The sequence below is a fragment of the Labrus mixtus genome, chromosome 11 (assembly GCF_963584025.1).
Source record: "Labrus mixtus chromosome 11, fLabMix1.1, whole genome shotgun sequence".
NCBI lineage: Eukaryota > Metazoa > Chordata > Actinopteri > Labriformes > Labridae > Labrus > Labrus mixtus.
The window spans coordinates 7,670,370-7,696,149 of record NC_083622.1 but is presented as its reverse complement, the minus strand read 5'-3'; the positions used below and the strand labels follow the sequence as shown (position 1 = coordinate 7,696,149).

The window sequence follows — 25,780 nt, the reverse complement described above, 5'->3', positions numbered from 1 at the left end:
TTATTTGTTCTGTTAGAAAGAGGCGTTTTCCTTTTTAATCACATCCACCAGAGTCCGCACAGTCTAAGACCGAGACGAGACCTTCAACAGGTGGTCTCGAGACCGGTCTTGTTCGACCCATACAACACTAGTATCAACACCTTATCTTCAGACATATTTTGAATCGACGGTCCGTTTGAATCCACACGGCAGTAAATACGGACGTCTCTTAAATCCTTCTGGCTGCATGAATCCATCATCTGACTACAGATGGAAATTAGATTGTTAGCTAAATCGGGTACAAAGCATCTTTTCTCTTCTGGGGCTGATGTTATTTTTCTACACTGTCCCTGATTAAACTAAACTATTAAAGATGGAAACGTGATGTTTCTGATTCTTACTAGCAGACAAAGAGTAGAGGGGTTTGTCTCTTCATCTAAATTGCACAAATACATTGGCAACTTTTTAGAACTGAATCATCAACAATGAAATGTGTGTTTAAGTTAAAGAAGAGACCCAATACTGGATGAGGAGGACTTCTATTTTTGTCGCCGTGGTAACGAAACAGGAATCAATATTGTTTGATTTTTTTTTTTTAAATGTCGTATCAAAGTTTAAACTTCTGGTATTGTGTCAACCCTAGTTGTGTGTGTGTGTGTGTGTGTGTGTGTGTGTGTGTGTGCGCGCATGTGTGTGTGTGTGACTTACTTGAAGCCCGGTAAGACGGTGGCACATGTGCCTGACTTGATCCATATGCAGTAAGGGTCCCGTGAGGACAGACAGCTCCTGCACAGAGACACAGAGAGAGAGAACGTCAGTGATGGAGCGAGTCTTGTGTGTGAGATGATTGATGGCGGTGTCAACCAATGACGGCTAAGACAGAGGCTGTAATGTCATCTGACAGGAAAAAACATCAAACAGATCCTTCATAGCCACTAGGCGATCAGCGCCCCTGTACTGTCTTAAGCTGAGAGTACTTTACTTCCTGTGTGCTTTTATTTTGAAATACAGTAAGGCCCTTCTGGTAGAGTGAAGGTCAGGACATGAAGTTAATCCCAGAAACAGGAAGTGGTTAGGGATCCCAAAGTGAGGTCAAACAGCTCCAAGGCACGGTAACAAAGGTCAATGTGTGATGTCATAAGGTCAATGTGTGATGTCATAAGGTGGATATTACTTTGGACTCATCAGCTGAGCTGTCTGAGAGTTTGTTAAAGTGAAATGAGACATTCAAGGATGCAGCAGTGTCCTTGTTTTACATCACTGAGACTACAGGGAGACACTGAGGATGAAATAACATGGGATTAAAAAAAGTTATTGTATTAATTCCAGACCTTAATTAATCGTGATTACAGTCACTTGTTAACGCTGACAGCCTCATTTAAAACTTATTTTGAGCTTCCTCACAAACACTAAAAACGTCTCTCCACTCGGCCGTCACTCAGGATGAAGAGATGAACCTGGTATGAACCCAAACAGAGAGCATGCAGCGACTCTTGTTATGCAAAGACCAAAGTTAAACAAACATCCAGAGATAGAAATGCACATTGAGCTGACGATGACATCGATGCAGACTCATTATGAGCAGCTAAAAGATCATCCACAAACTAAAGAGCCGATACTCGAAGCTGAAGCTGCGGAATAAATCGAAACGTCTTCACTGAGCGTCTTCAGACGACTCCTGTTTTATTGTTTTGATGTAAATCCAGCGATGACTTCACACCTTCAGCTGATACACGACCGGATGATGATGACGCACGGTCGACGTTTTACAGTCTCGTCTGCAATGCTTTAATGAAAGTGATAAAATATGTAACGAGCCGCGTTTGCTTCACTCAGCGGCGCACACTGACTCGTAAATATCCAAACGTCACTGCATGCTCCCGAGCAGAGATGGATGCAGACGATGTGAGAAAAGGAGGATCGTTATCAGATGAGTTTTTGATCAGACGGGATGTTTTTTTTTATTTTACTGAATTTAAAACAATTAAGGGAGAGTTTGTTTTGTTCCTCTTTGCTTTAAAGTCCTCGTCCATAATTGTTTTCACCTTATAAATTAATCGGCTTAATTGGCATTCATAATGTTGACATTTAACTTGTGGATGGAAATTAAGCAGTTTCTGTTTCTCATCTGATTGTAATTAGACCAACACGCCTGAGTCTTCTTTTTAAATGTTATTTAAAGAAAATAAACCTCACAACAGCATCTGAAATAATTAAAATGATATTGTTCGAGGACACATCCTATTAATCATTTGAGCTATGATTCTTTCTTTGTAAACACACAGATTAAAAATGTAAATTCAATTAGAGATGCAGGATGAGAACCAGAAACAAGCTCAGTCTGTATGTGACTTCCTGTGCTTCTGCAGCCAGCGTCTAGTGGACACTCGAGGAACTGCACTTCCTCATTGGCTTCATTTTTCAACACTGGAGGTTTCTGCTTAGCCAGGAAGTGGAAACAAACAGCTTTAAGTCTGATTGGACACACAGGTGCTGACAGGAAGTACTGTCGTTAAGGTCGTAGGTGTTCATAAAGAGCTTTTTTCTTAAAGGTGCAAAGGGACTCGAAAGGAGTTTGGTAATTCTTTCCACCACCGGGGAGCGACAGAGGAGAAGAGTCTAGGTAGAGACTTATATATTTATCGGTTTGCCTTGTCAGAGTCTCTTCTTGGCTAATGAATGTAGCGACTCACATCTTTGAGCTTTAACACAGCCGTGAAACGATACAAATGACGATCATATCCAGATTCTGCTCCTCAGTTTCAGAATCAGAATCAGGACCACTTCAGGTTCCTTCCTCTGAGCGAGCAGCAGCGGCGGCCTCATGTTCAGCAGACGAGTCGATCAGCTGTTTGTCTGTTCTGGGATTCGGGGGGGGGAAAACAAGCTGGGTGGACTCAGGCCTGTTGGACTTCTTAATTGAAGGCAGTCAGCTTTCTCCATGGCTGCCCCCTCCCTCTGGAACTCACTCCCTACACACATTCAACACTGCACCGACCCTCCTACTTTCAACTCACCTCTTCAAACAAGCTTTTAATGTGTGATTGTGATGTGATTTTCTGTTTTCTGTAGTTTCACCTTTATTGTTGTTATCTTTATGATTTGTGTGTAATTGTTGCAATGTCTGTTAGTCTGTCCTTACTGTGCTGTTCTTTCTGTTGTTTTAACAATTGTACAGTGTCTTTGAGTTTTTGAAAAGCGCTTATAATCATCAGCAACAGTTAGTAAAATCAGTAGAAGTCGCAGCAGAATCTCAGCGCTGCGTTCTTTCCCCTCCGCTTTGAGGCCGGCGCTCGTCAGTCGTGTTGGTTAAACTCTTCCACTGATCTGCTGTCAGTCGCTCTGCCTCATGTTTGATGTGCGTGTTTAATCCTGCTCTCCGGAGTGAGTTGAATGATCCTGCTTTAATGCTGCGTCTACTCTGGATGTCAGAGACAGAATTAACAGTAGTTTTTTTTTTTTTTTTTGTTTTGTTTTGCGAGCGTGCTGTTTTGCAGGTGTGTGGCGTTCACCCAGCAGCAGCAGCAACATAACGAGCATGAAGCACGCAGGGAGAAAAAACCCAACAACAAACAACCCGTTATGTTTACCTGCTGCCAATCTGCTGCATCACTCCCACACGCTCGTCAGACTGTTTTTTAACCTTCAGAGGTTCAAAAGTCGACTTCATGAATGTCTGCAGAGCGGGGTGGTACCGCTGAGTTCAGCGTCATGGCGGACCGGACAAAAAGGTTTTAATGAGTTTTAATGAGGACTCCTGTGACCCCGTTTTTTAAATATGTAGAATATTTAAAGTATCTGAGTGTGTGGGCGCTTTGCCGCCGTCGCCCTCAGCCTGTAAACACCACGGAGGAATCTCTCTGAGAGCATCAGAGTGACACCGCTGAGAGACAGAACAGACGAAACTCAACAGAGGAATAATCCCTGTCCTCTCCCACCAAACTGACCCTGCTGCTGGTTGTTCAACTTGCAAACCGCCGAAGAACCATTTTGTTTTTCCACAGGGCAAAAGAGCCACGTCATTACCTCGCTGCACACGTCACTGAGCATGTCTCTGATTTCCCGGCCACACTTGCACGCCGTCTCCAAACACAACAACAACATCAACAATGGGGGACTGCGGCGTCTCGTTTAAAATATCGCTCCTGGCTTTGAGGACCAACATCGACATTCAAACACGATGGGAAAGAAGAATGTGAGCTCACGGGTTGTTTTTAAAAAAAAATGGAGGTCACAATAAACTTTTGATGGGTTTTATCTATCTAGTCACGATAACTCCGCCCCCAGGCCCTGACGTTTGGTTCTTTCTTTAACATCAGCAAGGACTTGAAGCTACTCTGGAACGGGTTGTTCTGGCTGAGAGTCAGTTCTTTGGTGGTCCAATCACAAAGAACTGGTTGATGCCGCACATGAAATGCTCACTCCTCCTCAACTCAGATCAGCAAAACGTCAGCGTTTTAAAAACCTGTGCGGTGCAAAATGTCCAACAGTTCGGGCGCAACAGGTGAGTTTAAAACAGCAGCAGAAATGTGTGGCGTGCTTATGAAGCGCTCGTTCTTGGGGGAGACTAAACGCTCCCACATCCTGTCGCGCCCTGAGGATTTCATGAAGCCACACCCTCTTCTTCTTCTTTGCTGCTCGTCTCCTCGTCCTCTGCAGACGAAAGGTCCGAGCTTTCTACCGAATAGTGGACAGATACATTGTGCTGTGGCTGAAGCGAACTTCCCGACTATCGTTTCGGTGGGGTCAGCCCTATGTTCCCACACGCCAACCCGGCTTTCCAGAGGTATTGATGTACTGCAAACTATGGTTTGCGTCCAGTTGCTGCGCTTCATTCGACTGATCTGACCGGAAGCTAGTCAATGCGAGGCCTCTGTGCTACTTAGTTTAGTTTGTTTATTTAAAAGGACAATGTGCACTTACATTAAATGTTTGCAATAAACGAAGAGATGGGCGCACCAGATTTAGCTAAAAGCTACATTCCATCTGTAGTCCATTGCTACTGGATAATAGGTTGGGTGTAATTGGCTACCAAATTGGGAGAAAGGGGGATAAAATCTGATACAAATTTATGAAAAAGGAAATGTGGGAACATAGGCACGCTTCCGTTTCGGTCACCTAGCAACCTGCACCGTTATTAGCGCGTGTGCGTGCTCCTTCCCCGAGCTTAGCGCACACACCATCCTTTCAGTTCGGTTCGTTATACCTCTGTGAAGAATAAATCTGACAGAGGAAACCTGAAAAATGGTGACCTTTAGCAACGACAGCTCGCTGTGCAAAGAAATGGGAAATAAACGCATCCATCTACATCGTAGTTAAATGTCCTCTTCCATTTCTTCACCAAAAACAACTTTCTGTCCACAGAAAAGCCTGAATTATCCCACCCCCTCCCCCCCCTTCCCCTCCCCCTCAGCTCTCCAACATCATCTCACACTGACAGACAAGCTCGAGGTCCCTCAATGACTCTCGCCTCTGTGTGCGGCTGCCAATATGTGACACTGCATAATGCAGCTTGAATAAATTATTCATTCACTTGCCATAAGGTACACATGCATCGCTCTCTGTCTCCCCCCGCTCTGCCTCTCTCTTCCCTCTCCATCATTCTTCTGCACTTACACGACATGAATGAACCTCCTCGCCGCAGCGCTGAGGAGAGAAAGGCCCGCTGAGTCCGTCTGAGTCCGTCTGACTTTTCTTGCCCAGAGACACAAAGTGAAGTCATATTTTCTTTGTCCGCCGCTGTTCTCATATTTGCAGTTCTTACAGGACATGTGTCTGAATGTGTCCCTCATCACTCTTTAAAACTTCAGACTCCTCGTCCTCCTCCTCAGCGCTCATATTCTGTCATGCCATGATGAACACAAAAGGTGTGTGTGCGTGTGCTCGCCTGCAGCCTCAGCGTGTGAGGAACATCCATTAGCTGCTGAGAGGAGAGAGGGGATTTATCAAACTTCCGAGGCCGAGACTCATAACTTCCAGCTGTCATTTGTCCAATATCCTGGGAACAACACGGCGCTGACTTACTGGAGATGGTTTTCAGCTAATATGAAGCTGCTGCAGAACAACTGAACTCGGAGAAACTACCCGAGAAATATGGAATAAAAAGTCTGAACTTTAATTAAAGCAGATAAGTGAATAATCACGGCGGTTACGCAACATTCAGCCGCACGGCTTTGAGGATTTATGATTGTTTTTCCAGAGTATAAAAAGAAACGCTCTTCAGTCGTTTGCATCCTGAATTTGGAAATTAAACAATTTCTTACCCGACTGAGGCGTGAAGTGTTAAAGGAGCAGTGCGGTTTGTAAGGACTCTGATTGATATTTTCACAAGTATAAGCAGGTTCATCTCTGAGATCTTAAAGATCTTAAAACAGGTTGGAACTAAACTAACAGGTAAGTTAAAGGTATAATATGTAGAATGTTTACACTGAAATATCTAAATTAATTTAAAAAATGGACTAAACCTGTGAGTATATTTGTTGAGTTCTTACATTACCTCTAATATTTCCAACAGTTATCAAAGCCAGAGAAATCTAAAATGTTATAGTGGTAACGGGATGTGTCTTGTCACGACAGAGCTGCCGTGTCGGACATTACGTGTTTATCGTTGCCATGGAAACACTGCATGTTTCGTCAATGACAACCGCATGGGGAAGCGTGAGCTGCTGCTGCTGAAAGCTGCCGTTCTGTTGCTGTGATAAAAACCTCATGCAAATTATACTCTGATACATTAGCTCGTCTGTAAACATATTCTCTTCCTCAGGTCGGTTTCGCCCGGTCGCCATGACTACGGTCAACACGGGAGTTCGGGGGGGGGGAGTAGCAGAGAGAACTCCCATGATTCCCTGCCAGTCTCGACGTCATCTTTTGTTATTGTTTTGTTTGAGAGCCCCCTGGTGGTGGAGTTTACAAACTGTGCATTTAAAGTTATAAGGGCGAGTAAACCGAAGAGGACAATAATATAACAGAAACATTTTGGATGTTAACGCGCAGTTTACGACTTCTTCTTTTAACTTGAACATTTCCCTTTTCAGCGTAGCTGAGTGCATAAAGGATTATAACTGACCTTTGAGAAACCCTAACACTCTGTTGATTCACTAAGAACAGAGTACGGCCGCTAATAGCTGCATAAGCTGAGCATCATTTGCTCCCTCTATCTGCTGAGTCACAAAGCAGGATCATGCAAACGCTCCCGAGTGCAGAGGCAGCCCGGAAGAAACGCGAGGTGACCACGACGCCTCACTTCTGTTGTTTCCGATGTCAAATAGAACAGCTCTTTAAGAGATAAAAAAAAAAACACTTCACTAATCTGGTAAAGCTGTTGAGAGACTCTTTGTCGCTCTGATTGTTTTTCTTTGTAGTGAGTTCATCCCTTGATTTGATATGTGAAATGAAACTGATGGAAGAGTAACTGTAATAAACAATAATGATCCTCCGTAAAGCACTGATGCCTTAAATCTTACACAACCTTATATGTGACAGAGAAAATCATACACATTTCTCCTCTCAGAGAATCACAAAGATGAAAGCGTTCATATCAAAAAGGAAATTTGGACTGGAGCTGAAAATCCCCGGCTCTACAGATTGTCGGGGTTTGGGGCCTCTTTTGGCCTTTTATTGTATTTCTTTTTAATAAAACTCCCATTTCATACAGATCCCAGCCAGCCGCTGTTGAAAGCAGAACATTTTCTGAAACCTAATATTGGCAGCTGGGCCTCGAGTGAAGAAAAAAAAAAAAAAAAAAAAAAAGAGACCTGACGATGCAGCCTCACAGTGAGGGAGGGGAGAGAAAGAGAGAGAGATGTGCCAAGAGAGCGAGAGAAAATGGAGGCAGCAAAACGGAGGATTGGGTTAATCTCATCTGGAGGGAGACAGATTCATTGGTGTGGTAAAGGAGGATATGGCGGCTGAAACCTGACCTCCTGGCCAGTGCTGATGAGGCTTACGGGGCCCCTAATCCCAGGATGAGGTGTGCTGCAGGACCAGTCTCTAAAAAAGGATCTGTGGGATGTAGCCGGCCTGAAGCTTGAGACAGGCGTGATCCATTTTCTCTCCGTTCACTCTTGTTCCCCTCCCCTGTCCTCCAGATTTAGAAAAAAAAGAAAGAAAAAGAAGCATGGAGGCCACCATCGCTGGCTCCCGGCCAATCAGCTGGATCCAATTCATGACTAAACAATGTTGAGAGCTTCTCCAGGCCTCCGCAACGAGGGGTTAGCATGCTATGGGGGCATGTGTATTCCCTGGTGGAGCTGAGGAGAAATACTTCGCCTGAGTCGAGAAATAAAAAGGGGGGAATATTTTGGGGGGGGGGGGGCAAAAATTCCTCACAGTACCAAAAATAGATGTAGAAGCTGGGGAGTGGGTACGTTAACTCGGGCTCAAACATCGCCTCACAAAACAAAAGGCTTCAGACAAAGAGAGACGCTTGAAGGCTCTGCTGCGCTCAGCTCATAAACTTGTTGGAAATGCGACGTCAGCTTCTGACAGCAGCACTTTCAGACTTCCACTACATACCTTTTACAGCATTACCACCTGACACTGATCTATGGCAGTGGTGTTTAAGAGAGCGATACGTTGATGATCATGAAGAAGGACATTATTTATTCACTCTGTTCAGAGTCGACGTGTCGGAGCTGAAGTGGTGAAAAAGTTCACAACGATGTCTCAGATATCAGACATTTTCAAAGTGATGTCCTCAGATGTTTGTTTCATCTGAACTAAAACCAAACAGTTATTTTTTTAAATCAGTGCGTTTATATGAAGTCAAAGACGTTGTTAACGATGGGAATGTTTAACCTGTTGTGAATCCTGTAAAATCGGCTTAAAAATTCACATGCAGACACATCCTGCCAGGAGACAAAAGTTCATGCTCTCCTCAAACCGTATGGACTACAAGCACAAATACTGTCTCCTTTGACTGTGTAAAATTCTTCCAGAAAATCTTTAAAATGTACAAACTGCAGTTGATATAACGTAGGGCTTCGTCACAGTGGAAAAAACCTCCAAATATTTATTGAAAGATTACCGAAATACGGTGACATCTCAGGATAGCGGCGGCAAATTTTAAGCAATCTGAGATCCTAGATGCATAAAATATGTTTTTGGATTTAATCTTACACTGGATTTGGATTTGTGGGGATGCAGCAGGACCGTTGCCGAGGAAAGTGCAGCAAAACTTCCACTGGTGAGTCATTGTCATAGACTGTAAATATGAATGTTTGAAGCCTGAGTGACGTCACCCGTCTGTTCCTGCAGGGGGCGCTGGAGTCCCATCGATGGCGGTCTCCGTGCTGGAAATGCTGTCTCAGACTAACTTTCAGTCGACCTAACGACAGGCTGAGAGCTGGAGCTGAGGCGGGTTTTAAGCCTCCTGACAAACCGTTACACCGCGCCCACCTGTCAATCAGGTCAGCTACACGCCTTATTGTGAATAACTCTTATCCTTCATCAAATCAAAATGGATGAGTCATCAAAACATTCACCCCCCCGTACAGTGTGTGTCGATCGAGACATGAGCTAATCAGACCTGTTTGTTTTTTTGAACCAGGCTGTAAACATGTTAATCTCTGCTGTAAAAACAGACTTTTTAGAATGGGTGTGTATGTGACTTCCTGTGCTTCTGCAGCCAGCCTCTAGTGGACACTCGAGGAACTGCAGGAATTTGCACTTCAGCATCGGCTGCTTGGTCAATATGCAGTCATTTATAGTGATTTGTTTGTCGGTGGTCTGACAGATGCGTAGATTGTGGCTGCTGCGGTGGTTGGACCTTGAAATGTTTTACATGGTGGTGATCGCAATGAGCAGCGCTTTCAAGCGATGTTTGGCACAAGTCATACACGCAGCAGTTTACTGATCTCTAACGGGTTCTGAATTAATAAAATGAAAATGTTCACGTTGTTATTTGAAGTTTTCCAAACATGATTAACTGCTTACCAACAATGTTACTCAAAGAGTTAACATAGCGATGGTAAACTCAGAGAAGGTGGGACTATCTCTCTGAAAGACGGCCCACTAAAGAGGTACTTATAGAAGCTGAACATCTAGATCAGATCACTTAGATTAAAACAGGAAGCTCAGGCAGGGATCAGGTCAGAATCAGCTCACAGAAACAACCTCGCCGCCTCTCACCCCGCAGCACGTCTTACATGGCAGCCGCCACATCCCCACTGCTAACTTCAATCTCACTCTCACTTCGTGCCAACACCACAAATAAGTGCTTTTAGGGGAAAGTGGGCCCCGCGCAGCTCCACGGAGCGGGCGGATAATAGCATAGCATCTGTCATTTGGAACAGGCTTTTGTCCAAAAGCATCAGGAGTTGACACGATCTCTCAAAATTGGTAGTTGCAAAGGAAATTGATCCGGCTTTACTTGAGTTACCTGGCAGTGCGAGTGCCAGCTCTTCCCGGTATAGCAGCAGGAAACCCTGATTTCATGCAGAGTTTCTGGGCAGCAGCAGCTCTCACTGAGGTCTCAGTCTTCAGCCTGTTTTTTACCAAATGGTCCAAGAACTTGACCTTTTTCTGTTTTTGTGGCTTTCGACCAACCGCCTGCCGAAAGATTTAATTTAAGCCACTGCTTCTTCTTCCTTACACATTCATTTTACATTTTACATGTTGTATGCACTCTTAGTGCATTTAATATGACTCTATCTGATCCATTGGTCCAGGTTTTTTCGCTCTTACTCGACTAGAACTTGTGAATCTTCTTGAATAAGAACATAAATATAAATGTGTAGCTGAGGGCTGCAAGCAATGATTTGTTTAATTGCACATACTGGCTCAGGACGGTTCACTGTGAGGCTTCATTATACACAAACTTGGTGCCTGCTGGTGGCCATCATAGACTGTATAAAAAAAATGGACGTCATGGGGCGCTGGTGGCGCAGTGGTTAGTGCGCGCGCCCCATGTATGGAGGCTGTGGTCTCAAGTGGGCGGCCCGGGTTCACATCCCACCTGTGGCTTCTTTCCCACGTGTCATTACCCACTCTCTCTCTCTCTCCCTGATTTCCGACTCTATCCACTGTCCTATCTCTCCATTAAAGGCATAAAAAGCCCAAAAATAAATCTTAAAAAACAAATGTTTTTTTTAAATGGACGTCGTGTCAGTGACATCACCCATTGGTTTCTGAAGCCAAACAGTTGTGGTCAAAACCTGACCTCCATCTCTTTTTGGATGGATCTAGAAAAAGGCGGGCTTACGGCCTCCTGGCAAACAGCTACAAAGCAGCCACATATCGGTCAACTCAACCACGCCCCTGATTACACTACTTTGTGATAACTCTTAAAATTAAAGGACGTGAGCTATATGATTAATCTCTCCCTGTGCGGATTTGACCAATAAGGAAATGATTTATTCAGACCAGATTTCTTTTTGTACCAGGCTGTAAACATGTTCATTTCAGCTGTAGCAATAGGCACTTTAACATGGACGTTAATGGGGATTCATTGGCTTTCGCAGGCAGCCTCAAGTGGACAATCGAGGAACTGCAACCCCAGAACTGAAACCCTCCTCCTCTGAAGGTCCAAAACTTGTGAACCACAGATCTGACGCTAGCACTTCACCAGTGTCCTCCCTCTGTTTAGGCAGCTGTTGGGGCGGCAGTAGCTCAGTCTGTCGGGACTTGGGAACCAGAGGGTCGCTGGTTCAAGTCCCGAAACGGCCCAAGTCTGTAAATTGATCTGGTACCTACTCAGACACTCTGTCATGTGCAGCCCCCTCACTCCTGTTTTGCATGTTTGTGTGTATTTCAGCCAATGAGTGTGTAGCATGACAAAGTAATTCTCTCCCTTGTGGGATTAATAAAGAACATCTTCTTAAATGAGTCACTTTTGGCGGTTGTCCCATCCTGACAGGGCCAATCCTTTTTATTCTGACTAGACTATACTTAGAGGGGTTCACTTGTTGACCAAGTAATTGATTAATCATCTAAATGTTACATCAGACGGGTAAACAACCTCCTACAGAGCTAAACCTTGGATCTGCAGGTGACTCACTTCTTGCAGGAGCTGTAGTCAGAGCAGCGGCTCAGCGGCACCCGAATCACACAGCTGGAGAACGCCACAAACAACGCATGGTGGTCCCGATCCAGCTCGAGGCCCAGCACCCTCCTGTCCTCGCCCTGCACGTTGCATCTATGAACACACACACACACACACACACACACACCGGGCAAGATCAGACACTTTCCATTTTGTTTCATTTTTTTGTAAATCAGCCCTGCAGACGAAAAGCACAGTCTGAGAATTATACAGGAAGTGATTCAAAAAACGCCATGCAGATACACTTCACAAGCTGTGCAGGCAGAAAAACAAAAGAAGACAGAGGAAGAAGAAAAAACACACACATCCCCTCTAGCAGTACAGGGTGATGCAAAGAGTTACAATAGAACAAGACGTGGGTGGGCAGAACACAGAGGGGGGGAGGGGGGGAGCACGGGAGACAAAGAAAAGATAAGACAAAGTAAAAGAGAGGCACAAAGGGAAGAGACAAAAAGAAGCAGATTCACATAACGAGAGAAAAGAGGAGAAGTAAATCAGATGTTTAAAACAACATTGTCTGACTTGTTGGGGTTGTAGACGTCGATGTCCTCCAGGACCTGGGTGTTGAAAGATGCGTTGGCTCCCTCGGTGCTGGCCAGGATCTTCAGCACATGGCCGTTATCCGAGCCCAGGAAAACCACCGTGTAGTTCTTGTACGGCCCCGCAGACGTGTCCACCGCTATCTGGGTCAACTTGAATCTGTGTTTCAAGAAAAACACAAACAAATAACTTCTTAAAGTAGGTGCTTTTATAATGATCCATCAACCAGTTTTTTTTTTTTTTTTTATGTTCCTGTGTCGATATCACCAAAAGGTTCAGCGCTTTCTGGGATTTTGTGAGCAGCTCTGAAAGTGGCTGTGATGACAGGAAGGTTTTCATCGCTGCAGACAAAAGCACCTCGTCACACTTCACCTTCATTTTACAACAACAGAGGTTTTTTAAAATAAAATGTTTTTTATTATTAGTCAATTCATTGAACATGTTAAGATAATACAAACACGAAATAAAAAGTATAAGCAATAAAAAAGGAAAAACAAAAAAAACAAACAGGATCCTCAGGATCCATAGCAACAAATAAATAACTCAAATAATATAGTTCATGTTCAAAAGGGATAGGAAGAAGTTAAAAACCTTCCTGGTCCTTATTTTATTTTTGTGCATTTTTCACAGAAAAATAAAAATGTAATTTCTAATTCATCAGTGTATGATGTTGGACTTGTTGGCCAAAACAAATTCAGTTTTTGGACAAAACAATAACAAAGTAATGGGAACAGATGAACCAAAACCTTCAGACAAGAAATAACCAAACAGAAAACAGAAAAACAGAAAGTCACTGCTCCAGCTCGTATCTATTCAATATTTGATTCCTGAAGAGTTTTTTTTAGTTTGAATATATTATTGCATTTTCTCAGCTCATCCTCACAGTTGTTCCACAGACTAACACCCTTAGTTGTTATACAGTGAAGTTTTGCATTAGTTCTGATTGGTGGTTTCTTTCTTTAACCCTCTCAACTTGTGTTTGCTTTCTCTCGGTTGGAACAACTCCTGGATACCATGAGGCAATTGCTGATAGTTTGCTTTGTACATGATCTGAATAGTTTTATAGTTAATTAAACTTGAAATGTAAGAGTTCTTAGTTTCATAAATAATGGATTTGTTGGTTCTCGTGAAACTTTTAACATTTTAAATGTTAAAACGAGAAACGAGTGTTCAGATGTCTCCTCTCTGAATCAGAAGTGACAGTGATGTAAATCAGAGGACGCTGACACAAAGCCGAATGTGCTGGTTTAGCGTTGTGTTGTGTTGTCAGAGATGATTTCCCACGGTAAACTACAGTACAGTGGGCGCATACTGAGCTCATTGTATGAAACAGAAGAGTGATCAATCACGTCTTCCAACAACCCACCGTTCACATCCTCCATCGCCTACATCCTTTAATCCCCCCCCCCCTCCATCCCATGAATTCATCTTCCACTCGGTCCCTCCACCTACACCCGCTCAATCCGTCCCGTTGTGGAGCGACTCTCCTCACTTAGAAATCTCCTCTAGACGCTCAGATTGTCTTTTATTGTTTGCTTCATATGCATCCTGTCCCTGCCCGGTATCACCGCGGTCTAAAGATGGTTCCAGTGGCGCCGCGGCGGATTAAGAGCCCGTCTTGAAGGTCACCTTGAGTCTGCTGCTTGTTGACGGAATGATAAGCTTTATTCATTCTTTTTATCTCCCTGCAGTTCCCCTCCCAGGCCGGGGGATTTGATCAAACAAACCCCCCCACTAATAAACCTGGTAATGTATTTGGCATCACATCCCGTCTCAGATTGCTCTAGAAAAAGGAACGTCAGCGGGGAGCGTCCTGCATCCTGCGCCCTCACCTCCACCTCACCCCCCCCCCCCCCCCCATGGGGTTCCCACAGCGGCTGGTGTGTTTACCCCACGTGGACCTGACAGGCACGTACCGGCCATGGCTTGGTAGTATGGCGTGATGCGTTCTGGTTAGATTTCATTTATCTCGCTCCTCTCCGGGGGGAGCGGCGAGGCAGATGTGATGTTTTTGGCGCCAGATGTGAAGCGGCGCATGTTTCCCCCGGTGTGGAGCCGCAGCGGTGCCTGGCGGGCTGTCAGGCTGGCTCTGCTTCAGGAGGCATGGAGGAGCCTGTGTGTGTGTGTGTGTGTGTGTGTGTGTGGAGGAGCCTGTGTGTGTGTGCGTGCGTGTGTGTGTGTGTGTGTGTGTGTGTGTGTGTGTAAACCTGTGATGTCTATCTGCTGTGTGTTCATCCATATCTGAGGCTTATGTGTTCCTGTCTGCAACACTTGTGACACTTATTAACGATTCACAATTCAGCACCTGATATGAGTGGATCTTCAAATGTCACAACACACACTGTCGACTCTCTCTATACATGCTGCAGAAGAGCCCCCCCCCCCCCCCCCCCCCTGCAGCGCATCTTCAATGTGGGCTGAAATCGAGCGCCGCACAGATCCGATGGGCTTTAATGAGGGACAGGGTCGTGTGTTCCACCTGAGCTCACTCATCGATACCAATCACAGCTCCGAGTGTGGAAACACTGCAGGAACATTATGTTGAAAATAGAAAATCATTCCTGCAACACGAATTGCCGGCTACACACCCGGTCATTTTTTAAATCTTAACCGATTTAAAAAAAACGTGGAATTAAAAACATGCGACGATGTTGGAAGTCCGTACTAAACCTCTACAATTTCTTCTCCCCCAGCAGCTCTTTCAAGGACACGCCCACAAGGAAGCTCACTCAAATGTCCCTGCTGCTACAAACAGAGCTGGCCAATCAGAGGAGAGTGGGCACATGAGGGGGCGGGCCTTAAAGAGACGGTAGCTGAAATGGAGCGTTTCAGGCAGATTCTGAAATCGAGGGGTTTCACTGACACCAGTATCAGACACATAAGGAGGTTTTAGAGCGACACTTCTCACAACGCTGCTCAGAAGGTGAGCAGAGTGATGTCATAAACGGTGAAAGTGAGTTTATTAAATCTGCTTTAAAGCAAATGTTGGTTGAAGTTTTCAAGACCAAATCGTTCACACCATGATGATTAGAGATATGAACACAACCGTCAGTTTGAGCTCTATATACATTCATTCTTTATTTCATCATCAGCCGTTCTGTCTTTAAAGAGTCGACGACCTGTTTGAAGTTTTTCTGATTATTGTCGATCTTTTCTAAGATTTCATGAGGACAGCTTCCTCGTTTTCTCCGAACATGAAATTAATTAAATTCATCTCAATGAGTGATTACTTTTTTTTTTTTTTTTTTTTGCCTAATGAACTGTTTAAGCCATTAATCAATTCTGTAATTAAATGTCTGTTGAATGACTCAGCAGCCTACAGAATGTAGGTCAGTCCTAATGAGGGATTAGTTCAGCTCACTGACGGTGAAGTCCGAACTTGGAGGTGTGTGGCGTCTTCGACCTGGATGTTTTTTTTTTTTACCTTTTGGTTTTTACTAAATAAAGTTAAAGATGGAATCAGACGTTTTATTTGCTATGAATAAAATATAGACTTATATGAACAGCTCTGCCAATAAATGACCTAACTAGATTATTCTGCTCAGTCGCCCCCTGGTGGTGGGACGAACTAACAAACTTCATCTGATATGAAGAGTCCCTCTGCACCTTTAAGAAAAAACTAAAGACCTGGCTCTTTATGAACACCTACAACCTTCATGATGATGATGATGATGATGATGAGGATATTAAGGATGGTTTTAATGCTGATAACAACAACAGCTGTGGATGATGATATATAAACTTTAATTATGTAAAAAAATATGAATTTGTATTGAACAAACCTGCTGGTGGTGCGGGTGAAGTAGGGTCTGTCGTTGACCGAGGGCACGGACTCGTCCATGAGCGGGTATGACTTGATGAAAGTCAGGGTGTCGTCAGGGAAAGTTGTGGACGACTTGTAGGCTGCGGCTGATCCCTCGCCGGCGCAGCATCCCGGCCTGTGTGACAGCAGCAGAGAGAAAAATAATTAAAGTGAAGTCAGCTCCATGTGCACAGATGTAAAAACTACTGGCAGCTGTTTGTTCTTGGGAGCGAGCAGGAGGGGGAAACAGGTGTCTTCTGTGACTGTTTTCTTTTTGTCTGTGCAGAACAATAACAGCAGCTGCTGTAAAAACTTCAGTGTCAGGGGCAGAAAAACACATCCTCTGAAAGTGACAGTTTGCTATTTAAAGACGAGTCTCTCACCTCGGCTTGGGGACCTGCTCCTCGGGAACAGGTGTCCAGGCCGACTCGCTGTTCCTCTGCTCCTTGAACTTGCCACTGAACGCCTTCTCGATGTCGTCCATGTAGAAAGCACACACTGCCGAGCCGGTGATGCTGTGGAACGGACAGACGAGGACATGACGTGAAAAAGAGGAAAACAAATCTGCAAATCAGCGCCTTGTCAGCCTGATAACTACTCTATCTGTGCTTTCACACATGCACAACCCAGAACTTCCAGCTGATACATGTGGTGTGCCAGCCTCGCTACAGTACGGCCGCCAGACAGCTGGAGTTGTGAGAACCAAGGAGTTCCCGCGGTTATTACAGAATCACTCGCTAGTTAATACGATGTATGAGGTATAAAACCGTTATAAACACATCAAAAAACACACATACGGCCATTTTTCTGAACCCTCAAAACTGAGTGTTTTTATTCTGAAAATAAACCAGATGTTTAAATGTTGTTTCGTTGTCTGACTTCCCGTCCCGCTCGATCTGCTCTGTGGTAAATTGATGCTCCGTGCTCCGACATCCTGCAGAAATAGAATCTTTTATCTGACTTTACCTGCAATTTCTCCTCCTTAGTAAATTTTCCACAAGAAGTCAGACACAGCAGGAAATATTCAAGAATATTTGTTGTAAGGGAACAGGAGGGGGGGGGATGTTTAAATCCTGCGACTAGTGTACAACCATGGAGTGTATGCGCACGACCGATCTTCATGCATGAAACAAAAACAGCGTCTTTATGTTTTCTGTTTGCAACACTGTGTTCTGCACTCTTTTGTTGATTTAGTGAATTTCTTAAGCTACACATGAGATTGAGATAAAGGCCAAAACTGTCATTATAGTGTCTGACTCTGGTCCTGATTGGGCCATTTCAGAAAGATGACAGATAGGTTCCTGTAGCAGAGTGCTTTGTTTATGATACATGTCCCAACCTCTCACACACTGTGACACACTGATCCTAACCTGTTTGCCTGTGTGGTGAAGACTCCGAGCACGGCCGGCCGGTGGTTGATCTGCAGCACGTTCGTCAGCGACTGCAGGACGTCAAAGTAGAAGAAGGAGTCGCCGGGGACGGAGCAGTTCAGCCGCGCTTTGAGGAACGACGTCCAGTAACGCTCCAGCACCCTCGGTGAGCCGCCGTTGTCGTTCTTACAAACACGTGCCACTCTGGAGAAAACCACCTGAGGGCAGCAGAGAGAGGTAAAACAAAGTCAGGCAGAGCAAACGGGGGAGTGTTAAAGAGCAGCTCGCAGGCGTGCGGTTTGCACACGAAGTGATGTCGTTCGACTTCATTCCTAAAGCACAGACGACGCCACAAACCAGGAGTCTGAAGAGCATCTGAATCGAGTCCCTCACCTTGCCAAGAGTTGTGTACTCCACTGCGATCTCACTGAAGAAGAAGTACACATAGTTCCCGTACTCGATGGCGTGGAGGAAATGGGGCTCTGTGGGACACAAGGAGAGAAAATAGTCGACAAACAGGCTGGCAGCGGCGCCTTATTTCCAACACGACAGAGCAGAGAGAGAGAGCCGGCTGGAAGGCGAGCCGGTAAACACAGATGCTCAATTTGGAGAACGTGTCCAAGAGAGCGTGCGTTTTTACAGTTTTTACACCACATATCTGAATATAACAGGAAAAAACGAGGAGGAAACAAACTTCAAATCAGAGAGAAAACATCGATTAAAACAGCCGGAGGATCTGGACCTGTGCTAATAAAAACATTCTCAGAAGGCTGAGATTCAAACGCTTCATCTGGTATCTAAATAAAGTATCACATCCATGCTATTTAAGAACTCAAAGATCTATTTAAGAAGCGTTATCAGCTTTAGTCGGAACAGAAATGGACAAATAATCAAAAAAGGAACAATTAAAGAGAAACTTGAGGCATGAAATGTTGATTGAAAACACAAAAATCTAACTTTAAAGGGGACATATTCTGAAAAATACACTTTTAGTGTTTCTGAACATTTAATTGGGTAAACTGAGAGTCTACTAACCTACAAAATGTGAAATAAACCCATCTAGTCCTTTGTTTGTGGTCTGCATAAGCCTTACAACACAGAGAAAAATGCTCAGTTTCAAATGTGCTCTCCTTGTGATGTCACAGTGGGATTCTGGTTAAAAAAATTATTATCGCTAGCAAAGGAGTAGGGTGGGGGGGCTCATTGCATTTAAAGAGACACACACACCAAAACGGAGCGTTCTGAGAGAGCTGCTTTATACAGGGTCACAAACCTCCTCTGGTGCTTGATTCATGTTATATTTTGACCAAAGCACAGCACAGATGTTTCATTTAGACCACATGGGGACTGTTTGAAAAGATGGAAAAAGGGGGATAATATGTCCTCTTTAACTTCTTTTCACAAACTACTGAACAGTTAGAGACTCTGTGTTCAGAACTATCAGTTAAAGTGCTTCCATATCATCATGTTTCAAAAATAATTGAAGCGTTTCAACAGTTATAAGATGAAGAGATGAAATCAATGAGAATCCATCAGCAGCACATGTGATAATCTGACGGCATTTCTTTCATTTTTTTTCTGGTGAATAAGCGAATAAAACGAAGCCGGCTGTCATTGTTCGTCTGGTGATTCTTCTCAGCTGAAAACAAAAGGCTCAGCATGGATACACAAACAAAAGGGATTTTCTTTTCTGTCTGGCATAAAGGGAAATTAAATACACAATTTGTGAGGATCTGGACACGTTTACAGAAAATAAGGAGAGTCTACACACTCCTTCAGTGACTCTGAAGAGAGACACGGGGTGATGTATTGTAACTATGTTGAAGTGCTGGCTTCTCTGACAACAATGCAGCAGCCAGTATGTCCTCCCTCTAACTTTAGATTCTGGTCCTGAATGCTCTGGATTTGTTTGGACCAGAGAGGGTAGGCGGTTTTAAGGCGACCCCCACACGGCCGTTTTGGACGCCCCTCGGTTTGCCAGATATGAGAGCAGTTATCAGGTCAAACCAACAGGTGTTGCAGCGATGGAAAGGATCAAGCCTCGGCATTGGGAGTTTTCAAATCAAAGAAAATGTTTCCACACAACTGCCTCCTAAAGTGCCAAAGAGGACGTTAATGTGACAATGACACCTTTGCATGCCGTGTGCTCACCTCGCAGCCATTTGGAGTCATACTTTACTGTACGCAGAACGGGGCTGCTCTCTCCCAGACTCCTGTAAATCACTGCGTCGCTCGCCAGGAAGTCTGTCATGGTGGCTGAGTAGAAATCACCACCTGTGAGAAAATAAAAACAGAGATGTATTGTCAGGGATCACAATCCCTCAGAAGAACTTCTGTGAAGCGTCTATTTCGGTCACAGCTGACTTTAATTGCCCTTTAAAAAAACGAGGCGGACGTTAACAGATACAGGGAAGTGTGTCGCTTTCAGTAACAACTGTGTGAACTTTGCATAAATGTCAGTGGAAAGCTGGCAGGTTTGAGGTTTCTGGCTCTCGCTGCACTCGTCTCTGAAGCTGAGCCCTTCATGTTCACAGAGTATCAGCTTCCATCACGGCTATGATTAGCAAAGAAACGTTAGCACAGACCTCAACCTGGAGCAGAGTCAGATAATACACCCTGTGATCATCAGTGTGGGGGCAGATAACAAGTCGTCCAGTCGAATATTAGACAACCCAGACAGGAAGTCAGACAAGGATACGCACAGAGCGTCCAGTCAATTTCAAAATAAAACACAGTATACAGACTCCTGATCGTATTTTCCATCACTTTATCAACATGATGTTAAAACAGAATGACAAAGCAACATGTTGTTAACATGTTTTTCTCTTTATTCCTGCCGGATCTTGTAGTTCTCCCGTGATCATGTAGTTCTCCTCTGATCTTGTAGTTCTCCTGTGATGTTGTAGTTCTCCCTTGATCTTGTAGTTCTCCCTTGATCTTGTAGTTCTACCTTGATCTTGTAGTTCTTCCTTGATCTTGTAGTTCTCCTGTGATCTTGTAGTTCTCCTGTGATCTTGTAGTTCTCCTGCGATCTTGGAGTTCTCCTGTGATTTGTCTTCACGTTCCAGAAACAGATCCAGTGGGGTAGGGAATGCGCCGCCTGATGCACCGTGGGCGGTGACGGACGGAGTGTGTGGGGATTGGGTGTAATTCCTAAGATTTTTCTTTACCTGAAATGTGTGTTTGCTAAACTCTCTATTTTCTGGTTTACTGTATTCATCATCAAAATTATATTTTGCATTAAATCAGATTCTGACTCGGATTCTGGTTTAACTCAATAAACTGAAGTGACGCCTCGCTCTGCAGATTAACCACATTCAGTATTCAGTCAGAAACACTAAAACGTTTGTAATACTTACACACACACACCTGTTTAAAATCTGAAATGATAAATAATGACTGAAGCCGGAAGGACACTGTGTCGGGGTCGTGGGCGTTGAACCTGTGACAGTTTCATGACAGTTCTGCTCTGCCTCACTCACCTGCGAAAAGGCCGACGTTGGACTGGCGGGACTCGAAGGGACATCGAGCCTGACCCACCACCTCCTCCCCCTCCTGCTCCAGTGTCGCCATCTAGGTCAGAGAGGACACGGGACAAAAGAACGCTTTAAGAGGCCATTTATAAGCTGCGATACAAAAGACAATTATAAACATCAAACCCGGGTGGTCTCTGCTGCCTCGACTGCAGAATCAGTCAGCAAACAAAAAGCCTTTAATGCTGCGGGAGTTGTAGCTAAACGCGAGGGCTGCGTACCAAATCAGCCGGTGAGTATGAAAAGGTAACTGGTGCATCGTAAAGATTGGGTTTTATTTGGTGAGTTGTTTGCGGGTCGGGTCCATAAAAGATGTGTGTGAAGTTTGAAGTCCCGCAGTCAGGAGCGCAGAGGACAGTTTATCTCTCAGCCGCAGATATTTAGCTGCTACTTCCTGAACCGCTGTTAACAAGATTGTAAACCACAGGTAAAAAGAACACGCACAGCCCTGCAGTGTGTGTGTGTGTGTGTGTGTGTGCGTGTGTGTGTGTGTGTGTGAAGGCTGAATGCATGCAGAGCAGATTCAACACCCTGTCTCGCACCGAAGGTGACAAACACACACGTTAACAGTCCATTAACACGTGGTTGGGTTTATACGTTGCTGTTGTTTTTGTCTCTTCTGAAACAATCAGAGAAGGCAGCTGCTCGCTCTATCCTCAACCTAAAGCCTAACCTTCACAACAAACTGTTAACGAGACGGTTGTACATGTAAGGTGTGAACAAAAAAACAAAATAAAGATCGATTGAATGATAGCGTCATACTCCAGCAAAGCGCTAATTTCAAACATGCTAATTTCCTGAACATTTGTAGAAAATGTCAGGACAGCCTGGCCCTCAAGTGTTCCAGTGTGGTCCCTTACAGAGATAAGTTTTCTATGTCGGACAGGAAGGTGATGTGAGACAGTGGGACAGTGGGAAGTTTTATGTGTGCTTTGTGAGTGGGTGTTGCAATAAAGCTCAGTGGAGCCCCCGAAAAATTGTAAAAAAAAAAATAATTCAGCCCTGGCAGCAAAATAATGCAGCATAAATGATGTTTTTGGGGGTGGGTCGATGGGGATGGGCTAGCTGGGGCATTTCCAGGGATTAAACTTTGACGTAAAAAGGATCAACATGAATCTTGGTCAGTGTTTAGAAAATAAAAAGGATGAATTGTGATCAAAATCATGTACACAACTCAAAGGGCTTGGCGATCGTTGTTCTGCAAATTTGATGTCGCACCATGAAACAGGAAGCGGCTGTTACTCCAAGCTGTTCAAACATGTTTTTGAAGGTCACAATCTGCACGCACAATTTCAGTTTTCTCAAAGCAACACCGACCAGTTGGACACAGTTAGCCTTGTGAGACATGACTCTGTTAGTTCCCGTTGTGTCCAAAAAGAAATGATAGCTCACAACCATTTTTGATTCTGTGTCTGTTGAAGACGCCTCGACTGTAGCACGCTCCTCTGCTGCTGCGACATCCCGACGTGTGCAGAGAGCCGAGGGCCCGTTCAGTGCTGTTGCAGCTCTAGTTGTTTTTTTTTTGTGTTTTAAATATGGTGTGCTGAGAAACTTCAGATGAAGATTAGCTTGAAGCTAACTGAACAATAGAGCTATTCAGCAGAGTTCTGAGTTCTTCAATGAGTCTCAGGGGGTTTCACAATTCAAACAAGAACAACAAAACATCACTAAACCCCTAACATTAACATTTCTGAGTTTTAAATACAGTCAGATATTAATTCTTTATAACCATCGTCTTTTGTTACAGAAGGCACAAGTCTGTGTTTGACATTTTTATAAGCGTAGAAGAAGAAAATTCATCACTGCTTATTTCCGTCTCAAACCTGAGGGGGCTTGGTTAACGGCTGCTCTGCGTACATGTGGCGATATAATCACCCGCAGGCGGAGAAAGCAGAGTGATTCAAAACCTTGCAACAGGACCGCCCCGAGACATCGGCACAAAAACAAACTCAGACTTTACAAGAGTCTGTGTTTACACCTCTGAACCTGACGCAATCCGGCACAACAGCTCTGCCCTAAATATCACTTCTGGAGGTTCATGAAGGGTTCAAGACTGAGCCTGTAGTTTCTCTTGGTGGGATGGGTTTTTGTTATTTCGTACAGGTCGACCTCCTGCACAGCAGAAACAAAGCGAATCAGTCAGGCTGTTTTCTGTGATACATGCCTTCATACATCAAAGAGCTCATAGTCTGTCATACCTCTGACATCCACAGGGCGTCTTGGCGGTCTTCAACTACCAAAAACTAGGCCAACTTCACACTTTCCATTTTTTATTCTGTTCTAAATGGGTGGCTCAGTTGGTAGAGTCGGTCGTCTCTCAACTGGGAGGTCGAGGGTTCGATCCCCAGCAACATGTCCGACGTGTTCTTGGGCAAGACACTTAACCACAAGTTGCTCCCACTGCTTGGTCAGGGGTGTATGAATGTTAATACTGATGGACTCTACCATCAGTGTGTGAATGTGTAGGTGTGACCTGTGGTGTAAAAGTGCTTTGAGTATGGAGGCTGTGGTCCTTCAAGCGGGCGGCCCAGGTTCAAATCCGGCCTGTGGCTCCTTTCCCACATGTTCCCCACTCTCTCGCTCCCCGATTTCTGACTCTATCCACTGTCCTCTCTCTACAATAAAGGCCCAAAAATAAATCTTAATTTTTATTTTTTTTAAAAGAGCTTTGAGTAGTCAGAAGACTAAAAAATAAATATACAAGCTCAAGTCTATTCACCATTTAAATGTGGTTAGGAATCAGGACTATTGTCCAGACTTGCGGCGTACAGTGTGACATGATCTGAAGTGAAACAACAGTTTGTTTATCCAGAGGAGAAGAGGAGCTGAGAAGTCAGATTGTTTGGCCCGCAGGATCGTTAACGCAGCGGGACGACGGCGAACACAGATGGATTTGACGCTTAAAGGTTTTTGCCGCGACTCTCAAGGCACGTTGAAGACAGCCTTCTCTGTTGTCGCCCGGCCAGCTGTCTCAGCAGTCTGGTCAGTGAAGCTGTGCGTGTGCATCATGGCGGAGCATCCGTTTGTGTCTTTGACCAGCGCACAGACACACACACACACACACACACACACACACACACACAAAACACACACACACACACACACACACACTGACGCCATTCACAGGTTGTACAGGGAGTCCCACAGACAGATCCTCTGATATGATTTACACCTCCCCCTCTCTCCCCAGCTGTGTGGATAGATACTCATTGCTTGTGTTTTTTTCCAGGCAGGGGAAAAGACCAGATCGGGGGGGGGGGGGGGGGGGGGGGGGAGAGGCACAGCTGGGGGTGGGGGGGGGTTGTGTTTGTTGTAAATCAGCCACTCTTTACTACAGGGAGTCTGTGGCAGGGAGACATTACACATCAATCTTTCCCCTTGGAGCTAACCTTTGGAAACCCTGTGAAGCCGAGCGATGACACTGTGCAGGTTTTTCTCTGACACCTGAGACATGATCTGATCCTGGAACGGATTCAGGTTCTAATCTATAGAGAGGCTGTATTTAGTTAGCTGACCCGAAGCCCCCTGAAAACCAGCGGGGGCAATAAGTCAGTATTATTGTGTTTTCACTTTTGGTAGTATCCCTAAACCCTCTGCCTTGGCCTGATATTGGAGGGTTGAACATCTCTTAAGGACTTTGCTGAGCCAATGACAAAACAGTAGATTAAACAGTTTTCCTCTGTCGCCCCCCCGGTGGTGGAACGAACTTCCAAACTCCATTTAATCTGCAGAGTCCCTTTGCACCTTTAAGAAAAAGACCCAGCTCTTAATGAACACATACGACCTTAATAATGACGATGGTTTTGATATTACTGATGATGATGATGATGATGATAATGTCAATATATCCTGCTAGATGCGGAGCACCTGGGCCTATTGCTCCACCCAGGATATAAAAACCCAACTTCCTGTTCCACCCTCTCTCTCTCTTTCTCTCCCTTATCCTGAACAACGCATTCCCATTTGTTCTTTATGTTAGCACATCACCTAATGTTTTCACACACACCCACACCTTCACCACTGATGATACAGATTAAACACACCTCTTAACTCTGGTTACGGATGCATTTATTTACCTCATTTTGTAGAAAACTATTCGTTTAATTTGTAAAACTTCTGACTTCTCCCGCCTTTTGTCATGACTCCAGAGCCGGTGTAACGCCAAGAAATGCATCCCTGCAGAGAACTGCATGCACCTCACAGGACGAAGCAAAATACGACATTCTACATTTTGCATCCACCCTTAAATTTCCTCTCCGGACACTTGAGAGTCAAACACAGTTTGCAGGTCATATTCACGCAGGCTCTTTAAAATGCATCTTTTCACCGAGTGTCCAGAACAATGAGGACACTTATCGTTTATTAAGTACAAACTTCACATACTCTGTTATCACAGATCTGCCCCAGAAATAAGATTTATAACCCTTCCGCGAGGTGCATGCAATTCTTGGCAGGGATGCATTTCTCCGCATGACAACGGGGTTACGACCGTAAACATTTAAATGATTCTGTTCTT

The 25,780-nt window shown here is 44.6% G+C and overlaps 1 protein-coding gene across 3 annotated transcripts in view; it reads right to left on the bottom strand.

Moving 5' to 3' along the window:
• The window catches only part of sema6e (sema domain, transmembrane domain (TM), and cytoplasmic domain, (semaphorin) 6E), a 175,666-nt gene that overhangs the window by 37,779 nt on the left and 112,107 nt on the right, over positions 1-25,780 (bottom strand). For all 3 annotated transcript variants that reach the window (XM_061049778.1, XM_061049780.1, XM_061049779.1), the window contains 9 exons: positions 21,214-21,304; positions 19,883-20,005; positions 18,125-18,213; positions 17,732-17,949; positions 16,745-16,876; positions 16,342-16,497; positions 12,542-12,718; positions 11,975-12,112; positions 688-765 (listed from right to left, as the gene is read on the bottom strand). In XM_061049778.1, coding sequence (XP_060905761.1) covers positions 688-765; positions 11,975-12,112; positions 12,542-12,718; positions 16,342-16,497; positions 16,745-16,876; positions 17,732-17,949; positions 18,125-18,213; positions 19,883-20,005; positions 21,214-21,304 — 1,202 coding nt within the window. The remainder of the gene's footprint in view (positions 1-687; positions 766-11,974; positions 12,113-12,541; positions 12,719-16,341; positions 16,498-16,744; positions 16,877-17,731; positions 17,950-18,124; positions 18,214-19,882; positions 20,006-21,213; positions 21,305-25,780) is intronic.